This window comes from Centroberyx affinis, unplaced genomic scaffold (genome assembly GCF_046629955.1).
Source record: "Centroberyx affinis isolate AG114_WGS23_722 - 3 ecotype Tasmania unplaced genomic scaffold, CSIRO-AGI_Caff_v1 ptg006693l_1, whole genome shotgun sequence".
Lineage (NCBI taxonomy): Eukaryota > Metazoa > Chordata > Actinopteri > Beryciformes > Berycidae > Centroberyx > Centroberyx affinis.
This window is the reverse complement of record NW_027283397.1, coordinates 51655-61803: the sequence shown is the minus strand read 5'-3', so window position 1 is coordinate 61803 and position 10149 is coordinate 51655. Positions and strand designations below refer to the sequence as shown.

The window sequence follows — 10149 nt, the reverse complement described above, 5'->3', positions numbered from 1 at the left end:
TAAAATAAACTATAAACACATTCTGCTCCGGTGTTGCTGTGAATCTTATTCAACAAAACATCTGTGACAAATACCCAGACACTCACCCATCCCCTTCAATCTGACACCAAGTCAGGTTTCTACATAGAACAAGGATTAGTTAACATGAGTTCTGTGTATTGGAAAGACTAGAAACAGAGGAAAAGAATAGAATCTGCCCACTGGATAGCTGCTGATGCAAAAATAAGTTAACAACACCGCAGTTAAATAATAATAATTTAATTTTGCATCAGGAACAATCCAGTGTGCGGACTCTATTCTTTTCCTCTGCCTGTTTATTTTCGATCCGGCACACTTTCTGTCTGATGTGTGTTTTTATCTGTTGTCTGAGAGTAAGAAGGCAAAACACAAAAGTCGTGGTTTTCCACATTTATTCTCCAGTCACAGTCCATGCTGGCGGCTCAGAGCAGCCGCTCACTCGTCCGTCTCCGACTCCTCGTCCTCCTGACTGATCTGGAAGTAGCGCAGCTCGTACGTCTCCTTGTCGGACGCCACCACTCTCAGCCAATCACGGAGGTTGTTCTTCTTCAGGTACTTCTTCGTCAGGTACTTCAGATACCTGGGGAGCGGGGGTGAACAAACCGTTACGGAGGCTGCGGCTTTGGAGAATTGTTTGCGCTATTGTGTGTCTTCTACTTTTAATAGAAACTCATAATGTTCTTCACTTTCATGCCAACATTTTGTCCGATAGATGGATGGTGGATGTGTCATTTTGTGATAAAATCCTTTAGTGCTGAAACGATTAGTCAATTCTAATTTTTAATAATCGATTTATCGTTTGAGTCATTTATCAAGGCACAGCATATCAAGCACAGATGCTAACATTTGCTGCTTTTCTCCATTTCATATAACTACAAATTAATCATTTTTTTGGCTGCTCGTCAGACTAAATAAACAAATTTAAGACATCACTTTGAGTTCTGGTAACTTGTGTTGGCCATTTGTCAGTATTGACATTTTGTAGATTAAATGATTAATAAAAAAAGAATAATAATAGATAATGAAAATAATCGTTAGTTGCAGCCCTAAAACTCTTGACATATACACATTTGAAATTCTATCACTAGGTAGAGGACCTGTTATGATGAAAGGTCGCATCACATGTGTCCGATTTATAAAATTGATGGAATCTTTGATGGAACAGATGGACTGTACAAACCTACACTTCAGTCAACTGTCTATTGTTGGATGAAGGTAAAGTACGGTGGGTGACACTTCTATATAAATCTCAACACTGTATATTTCTTAACGCCGTTTCACCCTAACCTCACTGTCTCCCATCTCACCTCTTGGAGAACTGCTTCTCAGACGTGACGTTGATCTTGTTCTTCATCCGGCCGACCTGGACCATGTTTCCCAGGTTCCCCGTCTTCCCGTTGACCTTAATCCTCTCTTTGAGGAAGGTTTCCTATTGGACAGAGCAGAGTGACACACTAGGGAAGAGAACCCTAGTTTTTTTTCGAGCTAGGGAAGGGAACCCTAGTCCACACACAGCGTTAGCCACTCGCTCCGGCAGACTACACAGGCTACAGGCAACCAGCGTACATTAAGTTAATTAGTAGATAAAGTAAAAGGCAAAAAAAAAAGTCTAGTTAAATGAAGAATCATCACAACAGCTATCAAAGAGAATGTTAAACAGGGTTCACACACATTTTCTCCATTTCAACTTTTTCCCCTGAGCTTCACTTCATGACTGGATTTGAAGACTAGATGATATGTTGATGTTCAATGACGTATATGGATAGTCATATTAATCCTATCAATCCCTATCAGCAACATCATAATCTATAGATTATAATTCTTCCCAACAAATATTGTGTGAAATGACAGGGGGTCTACGACTGCATAATATATAGTCATATAGATAGGAAATTAACAACATTTTACTATTTTTACCCAGTTCCTTAACTTTAACCTGAAAATTAACATGTTTATTCATGTTCATTATAACATTATTATTATATTATAACATGTTCTTTATCCAGTCAGGAACGCTGGTATGAAGCTTTAAGGGCTTTGCAGCAGACATGTAGAGACTTACAAAGTTAGCAGAGTCCAGGATGCCGTCCTCCACCGGGTGGGTCAGGTCCAGGGTGAACCTCCATGAAGCTCCCTTTTTGGCCTTCTTACCAACTGTCGGTCTCTTCTGTTTGAGCTGGGCGGCAACACAGAAGTCACAAGATCAGAAAACTTTGGCAGACACTGGGTTCCCACACTCCCTTGGACAAATTCAAGGTCCTTTCAATGACTTTCAAGGACTCAAAATTGGCCTGTTTTGGGGTTAGACATGACATTGGTCAAAATTAGATATCACAGAGGCCTCATTTTGTATTCACGATCTTGTCAAATCAATAACTCATGGTGAAATCATTCATTAAAATAAATTCTGCTGCTGCTGCTATATCAACACAAATATCCATCATAGGGTTTTCCTCAGGATGTGAGGAGAGATCCATAGATGAATTTGGGTGCTTTACTGTGATAAAAAATGAAATGCTTTTAAGGCCATCTATTCGTTTTCTAAATCTTTAAGAATCTTTCTCAAATCCACAAATTTTACAGGATTGTCAAGGCCTGTGGGAATCCTGCAGACAGCAGGCCAGATGGGCGCCGTTCTGTCCCTCTCTCTCTCTCGACACGTTGGAGAAAACGCTACGTCGAACCGCAATTTGACAGGTTATAATTTTACCTTACTTGTCTGCAAACAGACACACGTCGTAGAACAACACTTTAAAGTTTCCACAAATCGTAAGGGTCCACTAGTAACTTCGGCATTCATATGTTCAGCCAGTGATCCCTTATTTTACTAAAATGTCAAATACTAAATTGATTCGCGCTGTCGCCTGGTGCGTTTCGCTGGAGGGAGACTGTAGGACTAGTGGAGACATCAGTTATAAAAGTTTACATTGTAGTGAAATATGTGCTGTTGGGTGGATCATATGTACGCCGAAGTAACCAGCGGACCCTAGACTAGCAGTAGTGACAGACTTTATCAGTATCAGTACGGTACACCGGCAAACTCTGCTGTCATGCACTCAATGAATGGGACACGTGTATAAACGTTAAGCGTGCAAGCTAATGCTAACACTGATAGCCTCTTGTCTTATTCCATAACAAAACACGTCCAGGGTCAAGCACGTAGCTGTACTGTTAAGAGTTTTGTTGTATCTGAATGAATACTAGGCAAAATAGCAAAAAACTACACGAAATGAACAATAAATTGAACACATCTCTCGGGAGCTATCAGTACATACCGGCGCCATGTTGAGCGAGCGGACGGGAAAGGGAGTACCGGACGTGACGCCGGGACGTATATCACGTCATCTGGAACGCTCTTACCAAATATGGCGATTCCAGTGTGCAGCTTTTATCAGATCAGGAAAGCGTCGGGTCGCCTGGCATAGATAGGAACTCGTTTCTCACATGAATCAGGAAATAGACGGTTACATGAATTATGAAGCAGTGCGGGATGTTTCAGTAATGGCCGATTGTTTTTATTTTATAGAACTTGGAAGGATTTTGCACTTTCGCTATTGTCTTTATTTTAATTCCTTCAAACTGAAAAATCACGCAGGAGCTAAAAACCATTGCAGCAGTCGCGTATGTAGAATGATGCGAGTCCAAGGGCAGCAACAGCCAAACACACCCAAATAAACCTGTCTGCGGTCAATGATTGACCGGCCTGCAGTCTCTCACACACACACACACACACACCATCCCTCCCCTGCTGCAGTGGATGTGCATCAACCCTCCTTCCTAGTCGTGTTTGAACAAACTGACATTTATGTGGATGTTAAGAGGGGGAAAGAGAAACCTCCCCGTGACTCATAGAGCCCATTACTGGTTAGACAGGCATGGGCAGAGAAAAGCGGACATGCCTTTTTTGTTTTTTTCTTTCCCCCATTGTGGTGCAACTTGTGGCTCAGTGTGTCGACCTGCAGGCAGGAGAGGTGCACCAGGCTGAGCATGAGTCATCTTCACATTACCATATCAGGCATCCAGGCAGGGTGTGTCCGCAACTGCCTGAGTCTTGACAAACCATGAGACGCTTTGAAGAGAGTTTGAGCAAGCTGCACTATTGTGTCTGTGCATGCTTGTCTACTGAAGCAACACAAGATATATATATATACACACAAGACACAAAACCAGACAGACACCGGTTGCAGTTTTTTGTCCATTTGTTTCAACTTTTATTTTTTGCCATCTCCAGTCAGGTGACAAAGGCCTCGAGTGAACAAAGTTTGCAACTCTACCACCCTCCCCTCCCCGATTGAGTCCCTCAAAACACACACCTCACTGCAAACCGCCTCCCACAACATTTCGGAGGCCCACACCGCTACACATTCACGCCTCAAAACACTCCTTTTGTATTGGGGGATAGCCAGGGCAGCGGGGCAGGCCCTCGGCTGCCCTGGTGGACAAGAGGTAAGCGCACAGGACCCTCACGCCCCTCAGACTTCTACACAGACACGAGACTGGCATTAAGAGGATAAATCACTGAAGTTTGTTTCCATTTGTCCAAAAAAAAGTGTTCTCTTTTCTTGTTTTTTTTAGAGCTTTGAAATGCCGGGGTGGACCTCAAGTGCTCTTAAGTGCTAGCCACCGGCAAACCCAGCGTTTTGGGAGAAACGGACCTTGTTGCGCCAAATCCACACAGGAACCAGAGCAAAGGCCATGCTGGAAAGCAGTATGGCAGCTAGAGGGACAACCTAACCAGAGTTGAGTATCTATAAAGGGTAACCTCCCCCTCCCACTGCTTTAACTCAAAAACAGCCCCCCTCCCCTTCCCTCTAAAAGGCATTAGACCTGCTATATTCAATCTAAAGAATATAAAAAAATAAATCATACAAAAGCTGGATCCCGGTGTTATTTAAACATTCAGGAATGTGAGTGGCAAGACCAACATTTTGAAGGCAAAAATAAACAGGAATGAGCAACCGATCAATATTTTTGAAGTTATTTTTTATAAAGTAGATTGTTACCAAACAAAACCTCAGTGATCAGGCAGAGGACCACGCAGCGAGCTGCGGTGGAACATTCCCAACAGCAATGGAAAAGAGAAACAAAAAGAAAAGATCAATGAGGAGATAAATCACAACAGAATGATTGAGGTTGTCTGTGAAGGCCGACGCTTTGGTGACAGAACCAATGAGAATGCAAGAGACTGGTTGTGGGTGGTGCTTGTTGCCTGGGCAGCAAAGTCTGTCTCCCTATTTGGTGGACATGGACTTGGTGCCGACAGCGCATTCCTCCCCCATGGCGGCCAAAACGGTGACCTGCAAAGCACAAGAGATGTTCAAGTTAGACGTCCGAAATCTCACCCCGCACTCCTCATTTACTTCATAATCAAAGAGTCAAACGTTTCCTTCCCAAAAGACAGATATTTAACCCCCCCGCTCCAATAGGACATTTCTGGCCCCACAATCGCTTACCATGAAGTCCTCAGACGCTTCGAACTTTGCCTCGATTTCCTTTCCAATGTCATTCTCGGGGACACGCAGGTCCTCTCTGACCTCACCGTTGTCAGCCATTAGGGACATGTAGCATTCGCTGATATTAACCAACTGTGGAGGGAAAGGCACATTAACGGTCAAAGACGCCTTATAACCATGATGACATAAAGCACACTGCCCGTGTTTTATTGGTTGCTACACCAGCTCGCTTGTGGTAACCCACAAGCGAGTTGCCGGTCTTAAATTTCCCCATCTTTTTTTATATACTGCTTTGCAGAAAACTGTCAGATTGTACACATGCATTGGTAACCGTTGTACAAAAGCCAGGAGACTTCTGTGACAGTGGCCTTCAGCAGCACTCAAGTTCCCATAATCAGTCAGGAATGTGCATCACAGAACAGGTGCCTCATACAAAATGCCGTATAAGTTAATGAGACTTTATAGAGGAGTATGGTCATAGAGGAGTGGTCAACATTTAGTCCAACTGATGACAGGAGACGGTGGACCTGCAGATGGATATCGGCTCCCTGGCTTCACATCACCTCCTCTCTAAAAGATAACCTTAATACCACCGTACCACTGCACAAAGCACACCCTAACATACTAAGATCGCTGGGCCTGCTTACACTTGCTGAAAACTGAGATTTTCAATCTGGATTAATGTGAGACAACCCAATTTCCCCACCAGCCAAATGCTGGTAAATGCCAACTGTGGCTACTAAGCCACTTTGGCTGGTAGCCAGACATGGTTCAGGTGTCAATTCTAAAATTTTCATATGGCCGGTAAAATGGTGACAACAGCTGATGGATGCTGGAATCCAGACACTGCAGCGTGTGGGGGGAGACAAAAAAATAAATAAATTCCCTGGCAGGCATAGCGGCTCCAGAGCCACAGACCCTCGAGGGACGACTCATGAAGTGCTGCCACCTCAAACAACTGGAACACAAGCTCTGTGGGACATTACCACTACTCCAACTGGTGGGACATTACCACTACTCCAACTGGTGGGACACTACCACTACTCCAACTGGTGGGACACTACCACTACTTCAACTGGTGGGACATTATCACTACTCAACTGGTGGAGTCTGTCTGTTCTAATTGACGTGTGCGTTTATTTAGAGTAACACTTCAGTGATAAAGTGTTTGGAGAGATGACCTCCTCTTTTGGACTACCTGCATTCCGGTACTTATTTTCATGGACCCGGCACCTCTGGTGGCATGAAAGTTTGTTTTTTTGGGGGTTTTTTGTCTGCCATGTAATAATCCCAGTAGTTGACTCTTCCTTTCCCCTCCATTGTAAAAACCTAATTGGCTCATTTCCATATGAAGACAGGTGATTACCCTATTAGAAGGTAGCAGCAAGCGCATAGTAATCACGTTACATGAGTGAGCTGCTCTGCAGAGTGTGTTACGGTAAACTTCAGACATCGTCATGGCTAAAAGACAGTTGAATTTGCTGTCCATATGTCTGCTGTGTGGACTGTTTTTGGAAAATTAGACCAGGTAAGCATGTTGTTTTTGTAAACGTGTTACAGTTCTCTGCTGGGACAACAACATCTAAATTCATATTTGCATAGATGAAAACAGATATTATTTGGAGTGTGGACATGTAAGTCCAACAGTTAAATATGTGGGACATTGCGCATGTTATGTTGAGTGTCCAGAAATAATTGGTAATATAATTGGTTGAGTGAAGGGCTGTAAGCCCCACATCAATGTGGGCATTTCAAAACCAGCGCGGTCCAGCTGAGTGTCGCATTTAGGCCGACTTCTAGCTGCATGGCATGACCATAACACGTTTTATTGCTGTCATTTCATTATTCACTGACATTGTTTACTACGTTTAAAATAGATATCCTATGAAAGTATTTGTGTTGAATATTAATGCGTAACTACTAGAGCCAGAATTTGTCTGGTAAATGGTTGAAGCCATTGCAGTTTCCTTGATGTGTTTCTGTATGATTAGGATGTCTCAGAGCCAAGTATGTGTGCATTTTTATGTTGTGCACAGCACAGTTATATCTTTAGTCCACTACTAGAAGGGCAGGTTTGTAAAAACCCAACGGTTTGGACAAAATGAGCATTATGTAGCCTACACAATAATCAAATATTGTTACAGATCTCCAGTAGTCGGAGCTCTAAGGTCATATAGTCGGTCATTTAGTAATGTTTAGGCTGTTGGGTCTACAGTAAGCTATATGGCTGTACTGAGCACCACCGTGCCTCCAATGCCTTGTTGTCTTGATATGTTCCGGAAGCTTTTCCCTCCAGACCAACTCACGGGAACACCGACCACTTTGTGTTCCGGGACCTCATCATTTACAAATTAAGCACTGGATGACCTACCTGGTAGTCTAGCCTCTTGATGGCGGGCACATCCATGTTGTGGGTGGAGGGGCACATATCTTCATACTTTTTGTTGGTGAAGATGTCGATACCAACCAGGTTAACCTACAGCATAAAGTTTAGTTTACTGCACAGTAATGTGAAGAAATTAAAAAAATATATAACTATGAAAAAGGAAAATAGTGCAGATGAGATTACAAAAAACACCAAGAGGCTTATGAAAAGCACAGATTACATGAAAACAATAGATCTCAACCAAAACACCACAAGATAGTTGAGTTTCTATTGTATGAATCATATAATTTTATTTTCTCAGCAAGTTGTGTTTTTTATAAGCTCACTTGGGTTTCAAACTTCTCCGGCACATGACTTTTGTATCGTCTTTATTGTTCTTTATGGAGTGAATAAGTAAAACCCCACCCAAGATGCAGAAAATGGCAAGGGGAATAATTTTCTCCATCAGGGCTATTTCATGCAAGTCATAGGAGAGATCAAAGTGCAGCGCAAGTACAAGAGTGTTTGTGTGTGTTCAAAGAAAAATACACTGATAATTTACGTGTTATTACTGAAGGAAAACATCAAGCAGATTGGATCAGACCGGTCCGAAATCTATTCGATTTTATTAAGAGCCCCAAGTCTGGTTTCAGAGCTCCATTTACGGCTGGCACCGTCTGCGTCTCGCACTGCCAACTCACGGCTCCTTTAAATTCACCGGGGCCACAACAAACGCTCTGTTCAGGATAAGTTTCTAAGCTCTACCTTGGCATGCCCGTGCTTGCCGGTCTTGGAGGTGGACATCTCCACAATTTTGCAGGGACGTCCCTTCAGCACCACGAAGCCGTTCTTGCGCAGAGCAGAGCACTGCATGGGGTAGGTGGCGGAGGCGCCAGACTCGCCGGTCTGGAAGTCAAGATCGGGATCTGCCATGGTGCGATGGGTCTGGGGCGCTGGAACAGAGAGGGAACCGGGTTAAGCCACAACCTAACCACCCTCAACACATTTAAAACCCAACTGCACTCTTTGTGAAGTCACACACTGAACTAGTATGTCAATATTTATATTACATCAACTATCCTGAGACTATGCCATACTACAGAATTTTGAACCTCAAGTGTCATCAGATTCAGGGTGGATTTTGATTGATCCAAGCGAGTCAGATGATTAAGATGACAATTAGTGAAAACTAAAGACCAGAAGGAAGCAATATTTGGCACCTCAAAATGCAACTTGAATGCTTTTAAACCTAGCATCATCACTATTTTGAATCTACAGACTCAAACAGACCCTACAATAGACCACGGATGCCCATTTGTTTTTATGATCTATCCCAGGGATCTTCATCCGATTACTTTAACAGTTGGATTTGATAGACTTGTCTATACTGCAGGTGGGGCAGTAAGTGTTTTGAGTGAACCCCAACTGAACATCCTTTTACATCCCCTCATTGTGCCAATTTCTAGGGAGTAACGGTAAAACTAGACTATCCCTGGTTTTGCTGGGGGCCCCCGGAGCCTTTCATGGACCTCGCTTTAGGGCTGCCGCGCTGGAGGCCGGTTTCACAGCAGACCTCGTTATCTGATATCGCGAGGTTTAAAAAAAAAAAAAAAAAAAAAACTTCCCCATGGTCTGTCATCCCGTTAACTGAAAATCCGCAGACGTTCCCTCAGACTAAATTAGATCTATTCTAAACTGGAAATCCTAAGTGCCAAGCCGGCGACAGCGAAGCCGTTCAGTATGAAACACGACAAGCTGCCTGGCTAAATAAATACAAGCCAGGCCACACTGTATATCCACTCTACTTATTCCAACTGTTAGCAGCAACCCGCTTACCTCAGCTCAACTTCCAACTTGTGGACAAAAACTAACACGTTAGCTCGTTAACGCCAATAGCCTGGACAAGGCCTCGGTAAGGCCCGTGCGGCCGGGTATCAAAACATCGTGCTTCATCAGCTAGCTCGTCACGTGCGGGGGTAATTTTAGGTGTCGTCTTGGAGATTATCCATTAAGACTAACAAGCTAGCTGGCGTGACCGTTACATATGGAGTTTAAACGCAACGACGCCAGATAACGGTACATTTGCAGCTAACGCCACCCACCGCGACTTGTCTCAAACGCTTCGGCGAATAAAAAATTTGTGTCAAGTTAGTAAACTAAGCTAATGTTTATAACGTTGACTTGAGCTCGGTAAACTAGCAAACATGAGTACTAGTTAATTCGCATCTACCCAATACCGTTAGCCAACTGACGCCGTTAGCTAGTGCTATGCTAGTTATTCTAGCCGTCCATTCAGCTCAGTCAAAACGCAGA

The 10149-nt window shown here is 43.4% G+C and overlaps 2 protein-coding genes across 4 annotated transcripts; both read right to left on the bottom strand.

Moving 5' to 3' along the window:
• Positions 1–396: 396 nt before the first annotated feature.
• On the bottom strand, positions 397–3335 carry rpl22l1 (ribosomal protein L22-like 1). Of its 3 annotated transcripts, none has more exons than XM_071512981.1 (4): positions 3294–3335; positions 2081–2194; positions 1326–1447; positions 397–598 (listed from the first exon to the last, which is right to left on the bottom strand). In XM_071512981.1, exons 1-4 carry the CDS (start codon positions 3300–3302, stop codon positions 454–456), a joined length of 390 nt encoding a protein of 129 aa, XP_071369082.1. In that variant the 5' UTR covers positions 3303–3335; the 3' UTR covers positions 397–453. The 3 variants fall into 3 exon arrangements, with proteins under 3 accessions (XP_071369082.1, XP_071369083.1, XP_071369084.1); XM_071512982.1 differs by having other exon boundaries at positions 2081–2185; positions 3294–3302; XM_071512983.1 differs by lacking the exon at positions 3294–3335 and adding an exon at positions 2916–2927 and having other exon boundaries at positions 2081–2182.
• A 1225-nt stretch (positions 3336–4560) lies between these two features.
• Positions 4561–8789, bottom strand: eif5a (eukaryotic translation initiation factor 5A). The gene is made up of 4 exons (XM_071512977.1): positions 8602–8789; positions 7843–7947; positions 5472–5603; positions 4561–5315 (listed from the first exon to the last, which is right to left on the bottom strand). Exons 1-4 carry the CDS (start codon positions 8767–8769, stop codon positions 5250–5252), a joined length of 471 nt encoding a protein of 156 aa, XP_071369078.1. The 5' UTR covers positions 8770–8789; the 3' UTR covers positions 4561–5249.
• Positions 8790–10149: the final 1360 nt, after the last annotated feature.

Bases quoted from the DNA above. Each gene is read 5' to 3' on its own strand.
- rpl22l1 (XM_071512981.1), bottom strand. The intron at 1,448-2,080 runs GTAAGTCTCTAC...TCTGTCCAATAG, and splicing joins TCCTGGACTCTGCTAACTTT to GAAACCTTCCTCAAAGAGAG. The intron at 599-1,325 runs GTGAGATGGGAG...CCCGCTCCCCAG, and splicing joins GAGAAGCAGTTCTCCAAGAG to GTATCTGAAGTACCTGACGA.
- eif5a (XM_071512977.1), bottom strand. From the start codon at position 8,769: ATGGCAGATCCCGATCTTGACTTCCAGACCGGCGAGTCTGGCGCCTCC. The intron at 7,948-8,601 runs GTAGAGCTTAGA...TTTATGCTGTAG, and splicing joins GCAAGCACGGGCATGCCAAG to GTTAACCTGGTTGGTATCGA. The intron at 5,316-5,471 runs GTAAGCGATTGT...TGTGCTTTGCAG, and splicing joins AAGCGTCTGAGGACTTCATG to GTCACCGTTTTGGCCGCCAT.